Source organism: Mauremys mutica, chromosome 10, assembly GCF_020497125.1.
Source record: "Mauremys mutica isolate MM-2020 ecotype Southern chromosome 10, ASM2049712v1, whole genome shotgun sequence".
Taxonomy (NCBI): domain Eukaryota; kingdom Metazoa; phylum Chordata; order Testudines; family Geoemydidae; genus Mauremys; species Mauremys mutica.
In genome coordinates, this window is record NC_059081.1 from 81,311,404 (window position 1) to 81,334,530 (window position 23,127).

The 23,127-nt window shown below is 43.8% G+C and overlaps 1 protein-coding gene across 1 annotated transcript in view; it reads right to left on the reverse strand.

Annotated features, from left to right (window-relative positions):
- DIP2A (disco interacting protein 2 homolog A) overlaps positions 1–23,127 on the reverse strand; it is a 155,056-nt gene that overhangs the window by 68,537 nt on the left and 63,392 nt on the right. Inside the window, exons 5-14 of the mRNA XM_045032559.1 lie at positions 20,934–21,062; positions 19,637–19,756; positions 15,906–16,103; positions 12,602–12,693; positions 11,001–11,111; positions 8,717–8,840; positions 8,290–8,399; positions 7,098–7,200; positions 3,222–3,286; positions 1,588–1,681 (exon numbers count right to left, since the gene is read on the reverse strand). Of these exons, the coding sequence (XP_044888494.1) occupies positions 1,588–1,681; positions 3,222–3,286; positions 7,098–7,200; positions 8,290–8,399; positions 8,717–8,840; positions 11,001–11,111; positions 12,602–12,693; positions 15,906–16,103; positions 19,637–19,756; positions 20,934–21,062 (1,146 nt within the window). The remainder of the gene's footprint in view (positions 1–1,587; positions 1,682–3,221; positions 3,287–7,097; positions 7,201–8,289; positions 8,400–8,716; positions 8,841–11,000; positions 11,112–12,601; positions 12,694–15,905; positions 16,104–19,636; positions 19,757–20,933; positions 21,063–23,127) is intronic.

Consider the following 23,127-nt stretch of genomic DNA (forward strand, 5'->3'; position numbering starts at 1 on the left):
TTTTGTTCAACATCTTTATTAATGACCTGGATGATGGGACGGATTGCACCCTCAGCAAGTTTGCAGATGACATTAAGCTGGTGGGAAAGGTAGATACGCTGGAGAGTAGGGATCGGGTCCAGAGTGACCTAAAAAAGTTGGAGGATTGGGCCAAAAGAAATCTGATGAGGTTGAACAAGGACGGAAGAATCCCATGCACTGACACAGGCTGGGGACCGACTGCCTAAGCAGCAGTTCTGCAGAAAAGGACCTGGGGATTACAGTGGATGACAAACTGGATATGAGTCAACAGTGTGCCCTTGTTGCCAAGAAGGCCAACAGCATATTGGGCTGCATTAGTAAGAGCATTGCCAGCAGATCGAGGGAAGTGATTACTCCCCTCTATTCGGCACTGTGAGGCCACATCTGGAGTACTGCGTCCAGTTTTGGGCCCCCCACTACAGAAGGGATGTGGACAAATTGAACAGAGTCCAGTGGAGGGCAATGAAAATGATCAGGGGGCTGGGGCACATGACTTATGAGGAGAGGCTGAGGGAACTGGGCTTGTTTAGTCTGCAGGAGAGTGAGGGGGGGATTTGATAGCAGCCTTCAACTACCTGAAGGGGGGCTCCAAAGAGGATGGAGCGAGGCTGTTCTCAGTGGTGGTAGATCACAGAACAAGGAGCAATGGTGTCAAATTGCAGTGGGGGAGGTCTAGGTTGGATATTGGGAAACACTATTTCACTAGGAGGGTGGTGAAGCACTGGAATGGGTTACCTAGGGAGGCGGTGGAATCTCCATCGTTAGAGGTTTTTAAGGCCAGCTTGACAAAGCCCTGTCTGGGATGATTTAGTTGGTGCTGGTCCTGCTTTGAGCAGAGGGTTGGATTGGATGACCACCTGAGGTCTCTTCCAACACTAATCTTCTATGATTCTATGATTGGAGCCTGCTGTATGGGTTATCTGGCCAGAGCTAGTGCAGCACGCAGAGAGAACACACACACGCAGCCGAACATCTGACACCCTATAAACGAACTAAAGAACTAACATTATATACTATATTCTAACTTTAAAGAGAAAAACAGGCACACACTGACCTCCTTCTCTGGCTGAAAGCTCCTGAAGTGGAGCATGCACAGGGACATCACTCAAAAAAGAATACTCAGTACCTCCAGGTCTATTTGTAGAAGGTGAATATTCACTATCATTCTGAGTACTATTGGGTTGAAGAAATATGCTCTCTCATATGGCATTGACACCTCCTCTCCCTTACACACACGGCTTCCCAAGAGGGAAGAGGCAAAAGGGTGGGGGCCTGTTCTTCATTCCCCAGTGCATCTGCATCAGCAGAAATACATCAGCACTGAAGAAAAACATAACCGCAGTATCAGTGAAGTCCATGGCTCAGAAGGCTCAAACATCAGCTAGATGCAGTGACCAAAGGAAATCAGCTGTGATAAGACAGCAGTCACATCTCATTGTACACTAACAGGTTATTTTGCCGCTCTGAAGTTTTAGGTTTTTCTCTAATTTTGCTTAGTTGGCCCATTTCAGCAATAACACACTTCACAGTGGCTCATTTGGGGATGGATGGATCAAGTCAGATTACCTTTGTATGAGCAGACTTTCTGTATCCAGGAAAGCGGATTAACCTTCATTAATGCATAGGGTATACTGACAACGTGCATTCTGTTCATTACGCTCTGTAAGTGAAATGTTCAAAATGTCTCAAAGAGTAAATGAAATACATGGATAAATTTAAAATATCACAGCTGCAGCACATGTTCAGTGCCATCTAACAACATGCAAGCAGGATAAATGCATATATCTAAACAAACAACATTTCATACGTACCTACATCTATTTATCACTACATATCAGCAAGTATTATTTGAGGCCTTGATGTAGTTCATTCATTCATTTATTCGGATATCTAAATACCAGAGAAACCCTACCCTCCAAAATACTCTTCTCGAAATCCTGTCCCCCCTTGCCTTCTATGACCACTCTCTTGTTCTCCTCCTACCTCTCTCGTTGTTCCTTCAGCGTGTCCTTTGAAGGATCTTCCTCAATGCCCCCACTCCAGATTCCACAGGGTTCTGTCCCAGGTCCTCTTCTCTTCTCTCGCTCTCTACACCTGTTCTCTGGCAATCTCATCTGCAAACCCAAATTCAACTACCATCTCTATATGGATGGTTCACACATCTACCTCTCTACTCCAGATCTGTCTCCCGTCAAACTAAAATTTCAGCCTCTCTTTCTGAGATCTCTCTGTGAATTTCTAGCCATCAGCTCAACCTCAACATGGCTAAAACCTCACTCTTCAATCTTCCTCCCCCCCAAGGCCCTCCCCTCTATCTCCTTTCTTGGTCAACATGGACAACACCACTATTCTACCTGTCACTCAGGCCCGTAACCTGTGTACCATCTTTGACCCAACACATCTCTCTAGGTCCTCACATCCAACCTAGGGCTGCCATGCAGATTATTTCTGCATAACATCTTTAAGATTCATCTACACAGCTAAAACTTTTGTCCAAGCTCTGATCATCTTGCATCTTGGTTACACAACCATCCTTCTCTCTATCCTTGACAAATGCAATCTCACCTCACTCACATCCATTCAGAATGCTGCTGAGAAGATCGTTTCCGTAGCTTGTCACTTTGACCACGTCGTCTTTCTTTGCATCCCTTCACTGTCTCCCCCTTCTCTGTCATGTCAAACATAAGCTTCTTGTCTGCACTTTCAAGGCCCTTCACAACCAATCCCCATCCTATCATCTCACTCAGTATCAACAAGTCAGCTCCCATTCCTGAACAGTCCAGGATGTTACATGTTCGAACAGGCACCCTCATGCTTGCTCCAGTGCTGCCCCTCATGCTCAGGGAAGCTCCCTGTAACTATCCACAAAACTAGCCTATCCATCCACCTTCAAAATGCTCCTCAAAACTCTCCTTTGCTGTGAGGGCTATGAAAAAATTGACAGCATCTAAGCTGGTGGTGTGCGAAGACCACTGATTGTCACGCTCCCCAATACTGTCTCCTTGTACTCGCCTGTCTGTGTCTACCCGCCTGTCTGTGTCTATCCATCTGCTGTCTCTTGCCTGACATTCAGATTGTAAGCTCTTTGGGACAGGAACAGTCTTTTTCTCCTGTTTTTTGTACAACACCTAGCATGACTGGGCACCGAGGCACTATGATAATACAAATAATACAATTATTGGATATACTCAAACACTCACTGTTAAAACGCCGTGCCATAGACCAGCATCCCTTTTGAAATCCAGCACATTTGTTAATGTTTCAGCTGAAAGTGGATGAAGACATTGGTTACATTTGTTGAACACCACAGCTACCAAAACTTTAGAACATCTGAGAAGCATGGTGGATCTCCCAAAGGAAATGTGAAATTTGTAAGCCTTTCAGAAACGGAATAAGCCAATGTCACATTACCATGCTCCTATTACGTGTACACAGTCTGCTAAAGCCTGCAGCATCTTAAGTCAGGGGTCCCCAACCTTTTCAGGACCAGGGACCGGTCATGCCTGCGGAGGGAGCGCTCGTCCCGCGGCTCGGGTAGACCTCCCGCAGGCACCGGCTCCGGTTGAGCTGCCGCAGGCATGACTGCGGACAGTTCGCTGGTCGCGCGGCTCAGCTGGACCGCCCGCAGGCATGCCTGCGGCAGCTCAACCGGAGCCGGTGGACCTCCCACAGGCGTGCCTGCGGGCGGTCCAGCTGAGCCGCGCACCCCGCGAACCGTCCGCAGTCATGCCTGCGGGAGGTCCACCGGAGCCCCGGGAGCAGTGGACCTCCCGCAGGCATGACTGCGGAGGGAGCGCTCGTCCCGCGGCTCGGGTAGATCTCCCGCAGGCACGCCTGCGGGAGGTCCACTGGGTCGGTTCGCGGCCCGGTTTGTAAGAGGCCGCGGTCCGGTACCGGGCTGCGGACCGGGGGTTGGGGACCCCTGTCTTAAGTTACTTGTTACAATTGTCCTTGTGTTATCATTTGTTACCGATGACACTAGCAGTGATGCCTATAGTTAAGGTTGCCTGGCACCTGACCCTTTAAGTTATAACACATCTTATTTTTGATTGCTTACAACTTTGCTAATCTTTAATAGTTTGAGCTGAAATTTCCCATGCCTGTATCTATCTCAGGTTGAAGCAGCAAAGAATCCTGTGGCACCTTATAGACTAACAGACGTTTTGCATCCGAAGAAGTGGGTATTCACCCACGAAAGCTCATGCTGCAAAACGTCTGTTAGTCTATAAGGTGCCACAGGATTCTTTGCTGCTTCTACAGAACCAGACTAACACGGCTACCCCTCTGATACTATCTCAGGTTGTGTGTATATATATATATATATTTTAAGTTTCAGCTAAAAAAGTTTAACTGTTTCAAAGAACGAGATAAGAGAAAAATGTTTTGTCCATGTTAGTTTTCTTTCTTCGTCTTCATTTTAACATTGGTCTCACTGAGAAACTCTAGCACCCTCCATGTTGCAGAGCAGGGACTTGGAATTTGGCATTAGGATTGCCCTGCTGTCAGAGATGGATGGTTTAGTGTCCTGAGAAAGTTCACCCAAATTTGGCTAAGTTACAAGTGAAAATCAGTTTGCACATGCTCAATGGAGGTTTGAGAGAGGCTGGCAGCATTATTTTCTGAAAACGCCATCCGCAATGATCATGCTCCAACCCCACACAGCTCCTGTGTGCTGACTGGAGTGAGCACGCTGAACTACGGACTCTTCCTGCAGTTATTCCCTCTGGGTGCCAGGCTAGAACACAGAGCAAGGAGACTGTCTCTCTTGTCCTCTCAATGCCCCCAGTGCTGGGTTGGTCCCTGGGCAGTGTGGAGAAGGAGAAAGCAGTCTCGCTTGACTGCAGAGGAGTGAGGAGAGGATGACGGGCAAGCAGGGCAGGCTTGGGGGGTATACACTGAGAATATATTATTGCCCTTATATAAATCCATGGTACGTCCACATCTCGAATACTGTGTACAGATGTGGTCTCCTCACCTCAAAAAAGATATTCTAGCACTAGAAAAGGTTCAGAAAAGGGCAACTAAAATGATTAGGGGTTTGGAGAGGGTCCCATATGAGGAAAGATTAAAGAGGCTAGGACTCTTCAGCTTGGAAAAGAGGAGTCTAAGGGGGATATGATAGAGGTATATAAAATCATGAGTGATGTTGAGAAAGTGGATAAGGAAAAGTTATTTACTTCTTCCCATAATACAAGAACTAGGGGTCACCAAATGAAATGAATAGGCAGCAGGTTTAAAACAAATAAAAGGAAGTTCTTCTTTATGCAGCGCACAGTCAACTTGTGGAACTCCTTACCTGAGGAGGTTGTGAAGGCTAGGACTATAACAGGGTTTAAAAGAGAACTGGATAAATTCATGGTGGTTAAGTCCATTAATGGCTATTAGCCAGGATGGGTAAGAATGGTGTCCCTAGCCTCCGTTCGTCAGAGGATGGAGATGGATGGCAGGAGAGAGATCACTTGATCATTGCCTGTTAGGTTCACTCCCTCTGGGGCACCTGGCATTGGCCACTGTCGGTAGACAGATACTGGGCTAGATGGACCTTTGGTCTGACCCGGTATGGCCGTTCTTATGTTCTTATACAATTTTGTTGGAACTGGGCCAGAATGCTCAGCACCTTGGAAGATTGAGCCAAAATGACATTGAAACTGGAGGGAATCCAAATAAGGGTGATAAAGACGACAGAAGGATTAGGAGGTAAAATTTATGAACAGATTAAGTGGTTTTAACAAGTTTAGTCTAGAGAAAAGAGCATGAAGTCAAAAGTGCAGGTTGGGGATTGGGACTCTGCTGTTAACAGACTCCAACTAGTAACAGATACGTACTGGTAATTAAGAGTCATTCTTGGTACTTTAAAAAAAGCTGTCATTGAAGGCTCTGTGAATTCCTTTTTAAACAGAAAAAAGTGACTGGCATAATGAACATGGATGGTTTTAAACCTTGATTTAATTCATTCAAGGCAAACATTCTTCTGAAAATTTAAAAGCATTATGTTGACACTAGATAGCTATTTGGATAAACATTTAATTAAAAACACTGAATACTAAACTTGTGACGACAGCTTCAATATAGTTGCCTACCCCTTACTAAAGGAGATAGTTTACTGGTGTATTTTAAAATTTTGAATTTTTTTTGCAGTTCTGAGCAGTGATTGCTATATGTTTACTTTCAGATTGATAAAGCTATTAGCTGCTATTTATGTACACTTCACATATTTTGGCTTAAAAATACAAAAGGGTAAAAGCAAGCACACTTTCAGGAGCAGGGAAGCTGATTGCCAATAATTTATGCAAGTCTTATATGAAAACAAAACTTTTTATTTTTTTTTTTTTTTTTTTACACACACAAGTTGATGTGGGCACACATGTATTCATCATTTTGCTTAAAGACTGATCAAAAATTGGAAACTGCTGGCAAAAACCTACCATATAAATATGACCAGTTAACCCACCTGTATTGGTTGTTCTTTTAGGGTGTGATTTTCTGCACATTCAATGACTCCAACAGTACATTCACATTAGGAGCATACTACTGTCAGTTGTACAGAAAAAAAAAACAGGCCACATATTCTTAATACAATAAAGATATTGATCTTTCCACTGTTGTGCAGCCTTCAGTCTGATCAGCCGAAAAATGTTGCTGATTAATCCTTTCAGAGATGCAAGATTTACTTGGATTGTCCAAGAAATCAAATATTAGTTCTATTTATTTCAACTTGGGTTTTAATTAATATATTGCTAACACTTGCACATATGGCCATATAAGACTCTTTTTTCCTCAACAGTGTGGAATTAAATGGTATGAGATGGACACACACAAGAAACTGAGCAGGTTAACGGGTCTCAGATTAGAGCTACTTAATACATGCTGTGGATGAAGTTACAAGTAGCTCCTTATTTTTCTTCATATTTCATGTCAATTACAAGCAAGTAAACAGCACTTTCCTTCAATGAAAAATGCCACTGTAAGCCTGGAGATAGGGCACTAAAAATGCTTTCCCAACGTCAGATCCAATATGTTCTGCTTAATGTCAATATCAATATGTATTATTTTTGAAGGACCTCTACGGAACTTACCTTCTGAGTAACCGCATGCCTGGGTCAACGCATGACAGTGTGCCAGCATGGAAGCATGAGATATAGTAATGCCCATTGTGCTGCCCTCTTTACTTGTCTTATACTGAAAAGAGAAAATTTACAAGGTTAGTTTAATAATTAAAGTTAGCCAACAACGATTGATTTGAGGGGCATCTTTGTGTGTGTACAGTGCGTTAAACTGTACTTACTTTGATTGTTTCCCTGTCCCTTACCATTTGTAAATTACTTGACTCAGGGCCCCTAAAAATGGAACACCATCAATACGTGATTATCATCACCCTGCCACTTTGCAGCTGTTGTATCCCATTCGCCTCTCTTGTTACTTGTCTATGTACATTGTAAAATCTTTGGGGCAGTAACCTCTTTACTTCTGACTATGTATTTGTACAGTGCCCAGCACAACGGGTGCTACCGTAACACAAATAAATATCGAGGGTGCATCTGACACTGTCCTTGAGTACGTCAGAGGAATCTTGGAGGGAAGACGGTTAAGTTCTCTATACTGCAAAGTTTACACTTCCAACCTGGTATGGGAATTTAAAAGTGACAATATGGTAACTCAGAATGAAGGGCTGGGTGAAAACCTCAAAAGCAAAGATGAGCGTAAATGGGCGGGGAGGGCTGCTGCTGTAAAAACAAAAGCAAAAAAATTCTACACTAGGTGACTAGGAAGAGCACAACATTACAAGTGACAGTCTGATGCCCCTAATTATATGGAAACAAGGTGTGAGGGAAGGTACTGCACTTACTTTCAGGGGGAAAATAATATTTATGTATATTCTATAGCACCATAACTTTTCATGACACCTTACAGAGATTAAGAGATATGGTCCATGCACTGAAAACTTACCATGTAAATATGAGACACACAACCAGGATATATAGACAGGGTAAAAATTTCAAATTGTCTAGGTGACTTAGGAGCCTACATCTCATTGCAAAAAATAAAAGTCACTTAGGCACTTTCGAAAATTTTACCCAAAGGAACAAGCCACAGGATTACAACTAAAATAATACGTCCGATCACATGGCGAGATAATCATATACAGTCTGACTGTTTTCAGTAAGGACAGAGGGAGGAGAGCAAGAGAATGAATACATTCAACACAGATGTGGAAATCAATGATGGAACCCATGTGTCAGATACGCTCAGCATATTACATTTGTTTACCTCAATATAGGCGATATCAGCACTGGCATCCCGTACTTGTGGATGCCAGTCCTTGGCTGGTTTTGCGAGATGTTTTCCATCAATCACAAACCAAACAAGACGAGGCCAACCTTAAATTAAAAACAAGACGAAAATTATTAAAACGCTTCCAAAGAAATATTTTGTTTTTCAATATTCTGGGACAGCAACAACTAGCTAAGCAAAAATGCCAGAATCATGCTGCTGGGGCAAATGTGGAATGAAAGTCATTAATAGCTTGATCAAAGCACTCTTTTGACAAGAGGCAGAGAGTTTTCAGATTCCTCTGTAGTTCTTCCTTCATATGCAGTTAGAAATGTGTAATCACAATCAAACTAGTAATTGTACAGTAGCATTCATATCTATGTTCTTTGCTCTGCAGAAAAATAATGGATAACAAAAAATGTACCTTTGAATGTAACTACCTCCCCAGTCTGAGCTTTCGGAAGGCCTTTTTGACAAACATCTGTTGTCAAAGCTAACGTTACTCCACAACTGCCCAAGAGAAATCCAATCTGTTGGCTGCCAGCATCCTATAGAAAAACCATGATCATATTGTAAAGATGCAAATGGAAAAGCTCAGAGTTTTCTGCAATTCTGCCATGTTTAGAACACGTTAAGAAGTTACATGTGAATAATCATGTGTTTCCAAATACCACATTTCTTAGCCTTCACACAGTTACAGTCATTTTAAATGTCTCCTGTTGTCTGGCGCCCGTTACTGCAGCATGAGAGTGCCTATCTGAATCCTTGATCTCCTGTGACTCCAATTCATTTGGATGCACCTCTCTGTTGTGGGTAACTCAGAGATGTGTAATTTACCACAAAAGAAGTGACGCTTTCTCATTTTTAAATAAACTTAAGTTCCTAAATACAGGAAACCTTAGTCTGCCTACATGTATAAACTGCTGTTCTATATTGCTACAGAGCTGCAAATATAGCCTCTATAAAAGGCAGAAATGTCTCTCTCCAAACAGCCTATTTTCAACCACAGTACTTAGAGTTATGACATGTAACATTTTAACATGTTATATTTACAAAGTACAGAGCTTTTAACATATTGCTGATGACATCCAACAATGGCTCATAGGACAGAGGGAGTCAAAACAACCTCTAGTCACAAAGGAGGGGGCATTTCTGTAGGACAAGCAAGGCACAGAAATGCATACTTATGGAATGGACAGACAGGCAGTATCATGGAACTATGAATAAGACTAAATACATTTACAGAACTAGGCCAATGCTACACTATAGTGTTAAACATGACACACAAGTTTCTACAGGATCATGTCAACGTTAATAGGGAAGGGTCTATTTTTCGTAGTCCTGAGCTGACATATTCATCTGGGCAAGTAATCTTTGACATTAACTGACCCCGTCTGCCTTACAGCTCAGATTAGGAAATCTGCTTCATTAAATCCTCAGGGTAAAACTGAGTCACAGACCAAAAATCTAAAAGGTTAAAGCTGATAATACAAAACATGTTAACTGACAGAAATGTGCTGAAAACTTTTATACTGAAAGTGAAAAAAGGAATAAGACGTTAATACAGATAGTTTAGACCTAGATTTATTTTAATTGAAAGAACAAACAGAAATGGGAAATAAATTGAAAATCCAAGAGTTTCCACTGTATAATAAAAGCATTGGATCAAAATAGGAAAACCTTCCATAACATGTAAAAATCTTAAAATATTTTTTTTTAAAAAACTCAGACTTTAAGGCCAGAAGGGGCTTATCATCTAGACGTGATCATCTAGTCTGAGCTCCTGCACATCATAGGCAACAGAGCCTCACACACCCACTCCTGTAACAGACCCTGAACCTCTGGCTGAATTACTGAAGTCCTCAAATCATGATTAAAAGGCTTCAAGTTACAGAGAATCCACCATTTACACTAGCTTAAACCTGCAATTGACCCGTGCCACATGCTGCAGAGGAAGGGTCTCTGCCAATCTGACCCAGGGTGAAATTCCTTCCTAACCCCAGCTATGGACATCAGATAGACCCTGATCATGAGGGCAAGACCCAGCAGCCAGACCCCTGGGAAAGAATTCTGTGTAGTAACTCAGTCCTCCACATCTAGTGTCCCATCATGGGCCATTGGAGATATTTCCTACTAGCAGCCACAGATCAGCCACATGCCATTCCAGGCAGTCCCATCAGATCTTCCCTCCAATAAACTTATCAAGCTCAGTCCTGACGCTAGTTACATTTAAATATATATATTTAGAGATTCAGTTAATAGTGTTGACTAACACTATTAGTCAACATTAAAAGAAGTTTGAAAAATTCATTAACATCTCTACAAGCATATATACACTAAAGGGGCAGTTCAATTATTCACTTCACAGGTTTTCCCAGTTTAGGTGTTAAACTCTGCTCCACAAACATTAGCATGCACTAAAATCTAACATTTATAGAGAAGTACAACCATCAATTCAGTTCGTGCCCTGTGCTGCTTTCTTCTGAGACAGACACTTCAGTTTCACTGCTGTTTGGATTTATAACATCTCTCTACTCTTGAAGCCATAAAAAAAACTATCCATCCACATCCCCTGAACTACAAAAAACCCTCTTCTTATTCTGCCTAGTTGTGGCACTCTGCAGCTCAAAGCAACACTGTGGAACCCACATATTCTCTTGTAAGACTGATTATTTTCGCTACCGAATGTGGCTGACACACTGGGTTACCTTTCTTGTGAGTGGTACTTCTATTGGCACAGGAACCAGGTCTGCCAGGAGGCACCCATAAAATGCCACCATAAACATCACAGGATCACTGTTGGGAAACACGAGAGCCACCTATAACGAGATGAAGCAAAGCCGGTAAAAGATGTGTAGAGAGTCTTTTTGAAAATACATTTCCCACATATTGTTCAGGATGATAACAAGAACTGGAGACATTTAAACAATGGTAATCACCTTAGCATGCACACGCACATTTATCATGGATACAAGCTTCATTCACTGGATGAAGCAAACTGATCTCCCTGCTTGTGAATATATTATACAATCAGTACAATCTTACTGAATCCAAGGATTCCACAGAGCAGTTCACTTTTATGCCGTTCGTTTACCCTCATAAAGAAGGTTCCTTCAATCAGATTTTTATCCAGAAATGCTAAATATTGCATTTACCAATAATTAAACTGACATTACAAGGCTTTTTTTCAGACAAAAGCCATTTCTGACTGCCCAACTCATCCATAATTTTGTTCACAATCTTTACTGTCTTACCAATGATACAGCAATTTGTACACAGCACATGCAAGAGACTGTACTGACATTGGCCTTTTGCTTACTGTGATTCGTTATGAATTCTATGTTTGATGAAGGGAAAAAAAAATCTATAAAACGGAACGACGACAGCTGCTTACGTTAGGTGAAAAATTGCCCTACCTTACATTTATTAGCCAATTAAACGTAATAGTGATGTTTGGGACAATGAAAATTACCTCATCAGGTACATGGATTTCGCATTGCTAGTATCAAGGCCAGTAGCTTCAGGACTTGACTTTTTGTCTGTGCTAAGAATTCACACTCCAGGTGCAATAGGGTCAAGTGTAAAGCCTACTGTTAAAAGGCTTCAGCATCTGGAAAACTGTACGTTACGGGACTGAAGCATCAGCACATCCTGTCCCTGATTAGTCCTTCCGAAGAGCTGTCTAGTAGAGTTAACCGCACCAGCTCCATGTCTGAATTACCAAGCTTCCTCAGTACAAATGAAGCATATATTCTGAAATAAGCATTTTAATGAGACCTAATTGCTTCATTTAACAACATACCTACCACAAGGATTCCAAAGGTAGGACTCAAAAACCCTATTGAAATAACCCACCATTTCAATAGTGTTGTTCAGTGTACAGCTGTGTGTATGTGGTGTCCATGAATTCTGGGGCAAGAAAGGGAACGGCAAACAAACCTCCTCTCACCCATCATCTATGGGAAGCACAGACTGGCGGGTAGCACTATGCAGGGGGGCAGAGGGAAAGAGTGGGACTAGCAAGGTCCTTCAACTTCTAAGCCTTGTGTGACCACCCCACCTGCCCACCTCCAGCCATGCCACCCTCCCATGTGGTAACACCAGCTCCGTGCTATCTGTTTAGATTGCAAGCTCTTTGTTACAGGGACCTGTCTCATTACTTCATAGTACAGCACCCAGCAAACTCTTGGGCATCATATCAATAAAATAATACGGGCCAAATTCCCAACAGAACTTCAGTTCCAAAACACACAGCTCCTTTTAGTCTAGATTTAAACATTATTCCAAAGCAAGGCCAGTAGTAACCTACCCTGTGTCCAGGTTTGAGTAGCGGTTCATTCTTACTGGTTAGTTTGTTAAGAAGTGTATATGCTAACTTCAAACTCCGGCTCCACAGTTTGCCTAGAATTAGAGCACAGATAAGAAAATGCATAAAACCTTAAGAATAAAAAAGCAACAGGCTACACTTTAAACACTGACTAGTGATTCTGGGGGCCCAACTGGGGACACCATGGAGGGGCCTGATTTTTAGAAAGCAAATGCCAAGCTCCTTCTGAAAAATTAGGTGTTTTTAAGTTACTGCCTGTCTTATTGCGCAAAAAACATTATGCATAAAAAACTACTGAGTAATTAATTCACTGAGCTAAGAGGGGCGGGGTCTATGTCTTCCATCACTTCTACTTAAGAGAACTGCCTTTCAGCAAATTGTGATTTAACAACTAAATTAGCCCAAGAACCTGTGTCTGGAGTATTAAGATATCTGGCAGCACCTTGTCAACCTTCCTCTCTGCTGACAATGCATACAAATGGCAATTTCTCAAAATGACCCTTTGATGGTAACCTACTAAACGAACCATAGAAATATAGGACTGGAAGAGACCTCTCGAAGTCATGTAGTCCAGTCTTCTGAACTGTGGCAGGATTAAGTATTATCTAACCATCCCTGACAGGTGTTTGGTCTAACCTGTTCTTCAAAACCACCACTGACAACCATTCCACAACCTCTCTAGGTAAACTGTTTCAGTGCTGACCTACCCTACAGTTAGGAAGTTTTTCCTAATGTCTAACTAAATCTCCCTTGCTGCAATTTAAGCCCATTGCTTCTTGTCCTGTCCTCATGGGTTAAGGAGAACAATGCACCACCCTCCTCTTTGTAACAACTGTTTACATATTTGAAGACTTGTGGCCCCTCTCAGCCTTCAATTCTCCAGACTAAAACCCAGGTTTTTTTCCAATCTTCCCTCATAGGGTATGTTTTCTAGACCTTTAATCATTTTTTTTGTTCTCCTCTGGACTTGCTCCAATTTCCCCACATATTTCCTGAAGTGTGGTGCTCAAAACTGGACACAATATGCTAGCCGAGGCCTCATCAGCGCAGAGTAGAGCGGAAGAACTACTACTCATGTCTTGCTTACAACACTCCTGCTAATACAATCTCAAAAGGATTTTTTTTTTTTTTGGCACAACAGTGGTACGTTGTTTACCCATATTTAGTCTGTGATCCACTATAAGCCCAGATCCTTTTCTGAAATACTCCATCCCAGGCAGACATTTCCCATTCCGTATTTGTGCAATTGATTATTTCTGCCTAAGTGGAGTACTTTGCATTTGTGCTCACTGAATTTCATCCTATTTAATTCAGACCACTTTTCCAGTCTGTCAAGATCATTCTGAATTCTAATCCTGTCCTCCAAAGCACTTGCAAACCCTCCCAGCTTGGTATTGTCTGCAAACTTTATACGTGTACTCTCACTGCCATTATCCAAATAATTTATGAAGATACTGAATAGACAGATCTTTGTGGGACCCCACTCAATATACCCTTCCAGCTTGATTGTGAACCACTGATAACTACTCTCTGGGTATGGTTTTCCAGCCAGTTGTGCACCTGTTTCATTCAGGCTAAATTTTTCTATAGGTTATCACGGTCTTCTCTACATAGTTTATTGGTTTTTACCAAATTCTGCTTTTACTCACTCCATGCTTAAAACCAGGTAAAATAAAGTCAGCGTTAGGTCTGTTAAAATGCATCTTTAAAAAGTACTCTATTACAGTGGCTCCCGAGCTATGCTCTCTGGAACAACTGCTGGTCATTTGCAGAGAGATGGCTGGTGGCAAGGTGCTGGCTCTTCTGATTTCCAGCTGATAATCCACATTTAAATAAGCTTTGCTGGTCACCTTCTCCCCCATCTACTATCACAAATTTGTATGGGCAAATGTTGCAATGGCTTATGTGCAAAAGGAACATTAGGTAAGTTTTTAATGTACGACTAGTACTCTAAAAAGCAATAATTAAACATTCCTGATTTTAGAGTAATTAGAACATTTACGTCAGATACAGTATTTGCATTCAGCTACCAGAAATAAAAGTCTGTTTTTAAAATGACATTTTACTGAATATTTTGACAGCTATAGATTTGCATTATTAATAAAAGCATATTCAGGACTACAATAATTGTATACTAGCACATAACAGAAACATACATCAAATGATAAATTATCTTATGAATAACACTTTCATTTCGCCCGCTCTCTAACTAAGAATGGTACTAGGTCTTTGCTCCACTATTATTTCAACATCAAACATACAAAAGTACATAAAGAGACTGGCTGTCCTGAATACCATGATGATGTATTTTATACTCAGCTAAAAAACAAGATTATCAAGAAAAGAAACTGAAAAATAATCTGTTAGACAAACTCAAAATACAGCTGATTACCTTTTTAGGACTGCCTATTTTTAAAAGTACTCCTAATTTATTACTATGACTTCAACTACTCTGCTTAAATTAGAACTCATTTCTAATATAGTTAATTATTCTGATTTTTTATTTATGGCTATCAAAAGTAAGCATCTGAACACAGTTCAGACCAATTGGACATCTTGCTAAAGCCCTACCACTCCATCTAATCATATTAATTTATTCAATTTCCTATCAAACAACATTGCATAATTGCCTATTCAAGTTTCTTGGATGTTTCATAGGAAATTTTAACATAATGTGTAAAGACAAAGATAATTGCAAATAACGTGCTGCTGAGCTGCCTCTCAGGAGTAACCAAATTATCTCTTAAAAAGCATCTGACTAATGGAATATTTCCTGTTCATTGATGCAGCAAAGTTTCCTATCTGACGATTAAGCTTCCTTTAGCATATTCTGAATTACAGAACTTCTGTTCTAAGTAATCAAATGAAGAAAGTTGTACGCACTCCAGAAGTATCTACTTTTCAAATCTGATGAGTGCACTTTGTTCTAGTCAATCTGTCCCTTTCCGCTCTACATATATGGAAACCTCACAAAGGAGGGTTGCCTTTAGTTTCCTCTTCTAGTGAGCACGTCCAATGAATTACTATGCTGATTGCTGATGAAAAAGCCATTTCTTGGAGAATCAGTGCAGATCCCTATTGTACATTCCCACATCTTTTCTAAGATATAGTCAACATTCAGTGGTCCAGGATATCACAATACTTTTGAGACTCCTGTGTAGGTGTTACAGAACAATGTACTGTAGTCAGCAAAGTCTCTTTTATAGAGTGAAGCAAATGGCTCATTCCCAAATAACCAGCTCTTCCTTTTTCAATTTTTAGTAAAGGTACCAAAGTCACTACTTGCCATAGGTAAGTGTATAGACGGCTTTCCCGGTTGTATCCAATGCAGTTAGACACGGGGTTTTCGGCTGAGTGGTCCCCCAGCGCTGCAGAGCGGCCAGGAGCGACGGGGGCCAGTTGGTAACCACACCTAAGGGTTCGCCTTTAAGTGCAGTCATCTGACCTCCCTCTGGCTTTGGCTGATTTGGGTCAGGCTGTTGTACTAAAAGAATAAGAACGTTAAAATTACAAAATTTTACTCCTGAAATGCCTGTATCACACTTATTAACATCTCTGGAGTCCATTAACCTCTCCATTCCAAGCAGCTGTAGTTGCTTCATTTCACCTTTAAGATGATGCTGTTTAAGGATCCGTGGGGCTTCCTCACTGTCAGAAAGTGTTTACCTTGGCTGGCATTTTTTAAATTCCAAATCTTCTATTTCATAAAAGACCTGGACAGCTGACTAGTGTATTTGAGTCCCAAGCTCACCCTACAGCTCTGCTGTGGGAAAAAGACACTTCTGCTAACATGTCTTCTGCTTGTTCACACAGATGCAAGATCGGCAGCAATCTGGTCTAAGCTGTTAGAAAGGCAGCACTCCCAATGATTAGAGGGATGTTCATTTTTGGGCACCACGTTCCCACATGACTGATGCTAAAGGTTTGAGAGGACTGGGGGACAGGCAGGGTTGCAGAATATATTTAGATAAAAGCGCCCGAGTGTATCAAAAGCCAAACCAGTGCGTTGCTTCTCTTTGTTAGGGCAAGTCTTCACTACATCGGCACAACTGCACTGATACAACTGTGCTGCTCTGGTGCGTCTGGGGTAGATGCGCTATGCCAGGGGTCAGCAACCGATGGCACGCGTGCCAATTTTTAATAGCACGCTGGGGCCTGCCGGGACCCCAGTGTGCCATTAAACATCCTGCCGACGCGGCAAGCTGCAGGGTCCGCGCTCCAGGGCTGGAGCGCCAGGCCAAGTGCAGCAAGCCGCCGGCCCCTCCCCCGCCTTCCCCATGAGCCATGCCACCACGCACAGCGTTCTGGGGCTGTGCACTCCCGCGGGGCAGCATTTGGCTCCATGGGGAGGGAAAGACGCTCCCCGCTCATCCGGAGCCCCGCCGCCTCACAGAGCCCGCCCCTCAGAGTGCTGCGCATGCGGCGGCGGGACTCCGGATCAGCGGGGAACCTCATGGAAAGGGATCCAGGTCCGGGGGGTGGAGGGGGGGTTGGATAAGGGGTGGGGGCAGTCGGGACAGGGAGCAGGGTGGGTTGGATGGGGGGGGTGGGATCCCGGGGGGGGGGGTGGTTAGGGGCAGGGGTCTTTGGAGGGGGCAGTCAGGGAGCAGGGGGGGTTGGATGGGGCATGGGAGTCCCTGGGGTCTGTTAGGGGGTGGATAGGGGTCAGGGCAGTCAGGGGACAGGGAGAAGGGGGGTCATGGGGAGGCAGTTGGGGGGGGTCTCTGGAGGGGATGGTCAAGGGACAAGGAGCTGGGGGGGTTGGGAGTTCGGGGGAGCTGTCAGGAGGCAGGGGTGTGGAGAGGGGTTGGGCAAACAGGAAGCAGGGGGGGTTGTATGGGTCCAGAGTTCTGGGGGTCCTGTCAGGGGGTGGGGAGCGGTTAGATAGGCATGGGAGTCCAGGGGGTTCTGGCTGGGGGCGGGGGTGTGGATAAGGGTTGGGGCAGTCAGGGGACAGGTAGGGTCCTAGGGGGGCAGTCAGGGGACAAGGGGCAGGGAGGCTTAGATAGGGGGTGGGGTCCCAGGAGGGGGTAGTTGGGACAAGGAGTGAGGGGGGTTGGGGGTTCTGGGGGGACAGTCACCCAGCCCTCTGCCCTGAGCCCTGACCCACACACACACACCCAGCCCTCTGCCCTGAGCCCTGCACCCCCCCACACACACCCAGCCCTCTGCCCTGAGCCCTGACCTCCACACCCCCCTGCCCTGAGCCCTGTACCATCTAGCCCTCTGCTGACTCCTTCACGCCCCCGTATGACCCCAGCCCTGACTCTGGCACCCCCACACATACCCAGCCCCCCTAACCTGATACCTGCACCCCCCTCACATGTGCCTAGCCCTCTGCCTTGACACTTGCACCCTCCACATCTCCAGCCCCCCCGCACATCCCCATCCTGAGCACCAAACGGGAGCTCCTGCACCCCCACTCACATTCCCACCTGCACCCCTCACACCAAATGGGAGCTGCCCAGGTAAGTGCCCCCACAGCCCAACCCTGAGCCCCCTCCCTCATTCTAGCTCCTGGCCAGACCCTTTACTCCCACCCCTGTGCTCGGTCCACTCCCACCCTCAGCTCAGTGCAGAGAGAGGAAGAGAATGGGCCAGAACCAGGGAGAAGGTAGGTACTCACTGTATGTGGGCAGGGCTGGGACCCCAGACTGGCAGCGGGCTGAGCGGGTCCAGCAGCCGGGATCCCGGCTGGCAGGAGCCGGCGGATGGAACCCCTGAGCGGCAGTGGGCTGAGCCACTCAGCCCACTGCCAGTCTGGGGTCCCGGCTGCTGGCCCCGCACAGCCTGCTGCCAGTCTGGGGTTCTGGCTGCCAGATCCTTCCCAGCCGGGGTTCCGGCCGCAGGCCCCACTCAGCCCACTGCCGGCCTAGGTGAACAGAACCCCAGACCAGCAGCGGGCTGAGCAGGCCGGCAGCGTAAGATCAACATTTTAATTTAATTTTAAATGAAGCTTCTTAAACATTTTGAAACCCTTGTTTATTTTACAATACAATACTAGTTTAGTTTTATAATATATAGACTTATAGAGAGAGACCTTCTAAAAAACATTAAAATGTATTACCGGCACACGAAACCTTAAATTAGAGTGAATAAATGAAGACTCGGCACACCACTTCTGAAAGGTTGCCGACCCCTGCGCTATGCCAACAGGAGAGCACTTTCCCGTTGGCATAATTATTCCACCTCTGTGAAAGGTGGAAGCTATGTCAGTGGGAGAACGTCTCCTGCCTTCAAAGCGAGCTATGGACAGCGCTTTAAGTCGATATAACTTATGTCACTCAGGGGGTGTCATTTTCACACCCCTGAGCGATGTAAGTTACATCCATTTAAGCGGTTACATAGACCAGCCCTTAGATATTAATTACAATACAAAAAGAGGTCATGATTAGGATTAGAGAACATTTGACATTCCTAATATTTTAAGGTTAAAAAAACTCCCAGAAAACCTGCACACATATTCAGAGTCTCTTTATTCATCATATTACTGTAATTCTGCTCTTATTGAAGATTTTCAATAGACATCTTTTGAAAAGGTCAGCCTCAAAGATGAATGTTTCATAAATTTCTGAACATGTGCAAACAAAATATTAGAAAAAACTGTTCTGCAAGTTTAATTATAGTGGTCAACTTGTGGGACTGCTATTAACATAGGAATATTAAACATGCAATATTAAATATGAAATCTGCAAAAATTGAAATGTTTATTTTGTGACATTTAACTGTATTAATAACAAAAGTTCAAATAATCAGTAGATCTGTGATATTCTACACTAGCGTTGGCACAAGGTCTGACAATCTGAAATACTGGACATACCATAATTTGTTTTGTACTTGGAAAAGACCAGAAAGATAAACAAGAACAGGTCCTGCCAAGGAACACCAACTCCGCCATGTTAGGGAAAAATGTTTTACAACACTATTTAAAGCAGCAGAAATCCCTCCTCTGACACAGCTTATGGGGACAATCAGAAAACTGGAGATATTAGTTAACAATTCTTACACAGCTATTACCTTCTAGTAGTTCTTCAAAATCATCAACAAAGAACTCTTTCAGTGGAGGGCGCTTTGGTCTTTTCAAGGTGTTTAGAAGTTGTTGGATTTTTGAGGAAACTCTACTATTCACTGGAACACCTGTCAAATTCATATAAAGAATGAGCAGAACAAAGACTTATATATGCTGTACTCCCTAAACAAAACCCATTGCCTGTCTGATAACGTGGGCCCATACACTGAGGAGCACATTTACATGGTGAAAGTGAAAAAGGGGTTGAAAAAGGCAGCTGCCTGTTTGGAAAGAAACCATCAATAGCAGCTTTAAACAAATATTAAGGTTGCTTTAAAGCAATGCTATTTACTAGCTCTTTGCCTGATCTGTGTGCCTTCTAATCATCTAATCTAGCTGCAAACAATGCTGACTTCACAGAGTTAGATAATAAACCTGAGTAATGGTGTGGGATTAACAAATGGGATACTCAGTTTATTTTATATAGGATGAAGGGGTTTTGCTAAATCTGTATTTATTCAACTTCAAAATATGTAAAAAACATAAGATCCTGTAAAGGAGATAGTTTTTTTTTAATTGAGTGAGGTTTAGAGGGTTTCACAGCACCAGAAAAACACTACAACAATAGCAGCAAAGAGTCCTGTGGCACCTTATAGACTAACAGACGTATTGGAGCATGAGCTTTCGTGGGTGAATACCCACTTCGTCGGATGCATGTGTATTCATCCACGAAAGCTCATGCTCCAATATGTCTGTTAGTCTATAAGGTGCCACAGGACTCTGCTGCATTTACAGATCCAGACTAACACGGCTACCCCTCTGATACTACTACAATACACAACTGGACAGAAGAGAGCTGACTTATTTTTAGCTTTTGCTGATCTCAGTTTGGGGATTTTCACGTTTGAGATTCATAGCATTTTTAGTTTCAAAAACATAATTGTATATTGACTTTTTTTAACACAATGTATAGGTTTACTATAAAGATGGACACAGGCCATTCTGGTTGCCCAGTGGTAACATTCCTCACTGCAAAATGGGAACCCTGGGATCGATTTCCAGGCTCTCATTCAGTAGGCTGTTACAGCGACTTAGAGCACTTCAGAAGCAAAAAAGAGATGACCCAAACATTACTGATGAAAGTCTAACCGGAAAGCTCTAACCATTGCTGGCACTGAACAAACAGCAATGCAATAGCCTACGTTACACTGTATATGCAAGTTAGGTACCAGGCAAACCCTCTGTCTATTCACTGATGCATAAAAATGGCCAGGTGTTGGAGAGTGGGATCAGTTTGACATTCACCATCTGCAGTTTCTAGTATGCTGCTGTTGTAGCCCCTGGGAATTCCTCGTACTGATGCTACTTGCGGTCGCTCATGATGCAAGTGTTCTACAAGACCCGTTGTTACGTCAGGCGGAGCGGAGTGGTTATCTGTGAGGATACAAGACACAGACACAGAATGCACATCAAACATCTTAGTTATTAATACGCCAAGTCGCCTCTCACTGTACACTTATACTTTTCCAGCTTTTTCTCTGCAGAAGCCCCATCCCAAGCCAGACAGTAAGAAAACAAAAAAAAAGGATAAAATATTGCAACAGACACTGCACCTTAGGGATTGATCAGAGCAAGTTTTGGTGGGCAGCCAAGTCCCTTCTCCTTAGCGAATCTGATCACTTTGGGGTGAAACTAGAGAGGACCCACTGTGGGTGAACAGAAGGGAGGAGGAGTGAAAGGTGGGCAGCCTCTGGTCCAGCTGGCAGAAGGGGGATGCTCCCAGAATCCAGACTAGGAAAGGAAAACACTGAGTTAGGCACGGCAGGGAGCCTCGCACCAGGAAGAGAAGGGAGTCAGTAAGAAAAGGTCCCCGAAGGGAGCCTCAGCCCAGGGACTGCAGCAAGTGCTGATTTTAGATCTCCAAGAGAGAGACATTTGTGGGCAGACCCAGAAGCCTGAGGACCAAGCAGGAGACACAAATGCAGCACAGTTAAGCCCAAAAGATGTTGAGATCCTCATTTAAGGATGGACTTTCATAACCAAGTGTGTGGTTCCTTTGCAGGAGTGCGTGGCCTCTCTGTGGTTAGCTCCAGGCTAGATCAGAAAGGTGTGACCATGCCTTGTTAATTGTGTTATGCCCTCAATATTTACTCGTAAGGGTTACTGCCTGTCTTTCACACTCTGTCAGCTAGACTGAGTGAAATCCCTTGTTTATTTTGTGACTCCTGTGAGAGTTTCATTCTTCACTGGACCCTCTGAATGTTAGAGGCCCATGGGGCTCTAACAGCTGGACAGCCTTCAGCACTCGGCTCCAGAGATTAGAGCATGGTTGTCACAGCTACAAACAGTGTTTCTGGTACAAATGCTCACAGAGGAGTAGGCTCAGGTCTATGTGAGACAAGAGTGAGCTGCAATCTGGTGGGATAAATTCCATTTAAGATGTGGCTGGGATGAGATGACGGAAGACACATGGTGCACAATTTACACACATTTTATATTTTAATTTGAAAAGGAGAAAGCAGGAGTGTCCCAGGGATGACGCCACTGAAGCAGCGTCTAAGGTTAATGGCTGGTATGCATCTGCAAAGCTGAAGTTCAGAGATGGGTTCCTACGTGGGGAGACTCCTCATGTGAACAGAGGGCTAAGCTGAGAAGTGAAGCAACAGTAATTGATTGAAAACTGCCTTCCAACAACCAGCATGCGATGATTGAGATCATCCCATCTTCTTCAACCTCGGTAGAGTCCACCCACCTGAGCCTGTGGCAATGACTCAGTTACAGAGGGTCCAACCACCCAGGTCCCAGATTAGGGAAAGAGTTCAGAACGCAGCTGCAACTGAAAAACCCAGAGTATGGAAGACGCAATCAGGCAGGCATCAGAGCTTCAACTGGAGACCCTAGTTATCCAGAGCCCTAAGGAGGAGCTGCATGAATGGAGCAGAGAACGAACTACCTTTGCGAGGCAGGAATACCCTGCCCTAGTCCTGAAGGAGGTGAACGATGTCAATGAGAGCTGTGTAGTGCCCTAGAACAGCTCAAAGAGACTGAAATCCAAAGGAGGATTTCAACACATCACAGAATTCTGTATTGGGGAGGCATGGCTGCATCACAGAAGTTGTCAAGGATGGAAACTGGATCTTTAGGCAGCTGGATAGAGGACAGTTGGGACTTTTGGGAGCTGGGGAGATCTGGGAGGCACTGGGGGATAGGAAAGTTAGTGAGCTATTTCTGCAAAAGTGATCAGCAATGAAACAGTTAATATCTACAATTACATTAATTAATAGGTTCCAGAGGAAACTATCCATTGAGATGAATGGGAGAGTTTTAATTTTGCAGCTATTATTTCCATTTGCCTGCAGTCTTAGGACAACAATACTGCACCAATTGCATTCAGCTCACAGATCTTCATCCCGCAAGAGCCAGATACTTTTTTTTCTCATTAAAGTTTAGATTCCAGAGCACAATTCTGGGGCACACTCAGGATCAGAGAACACTCTGG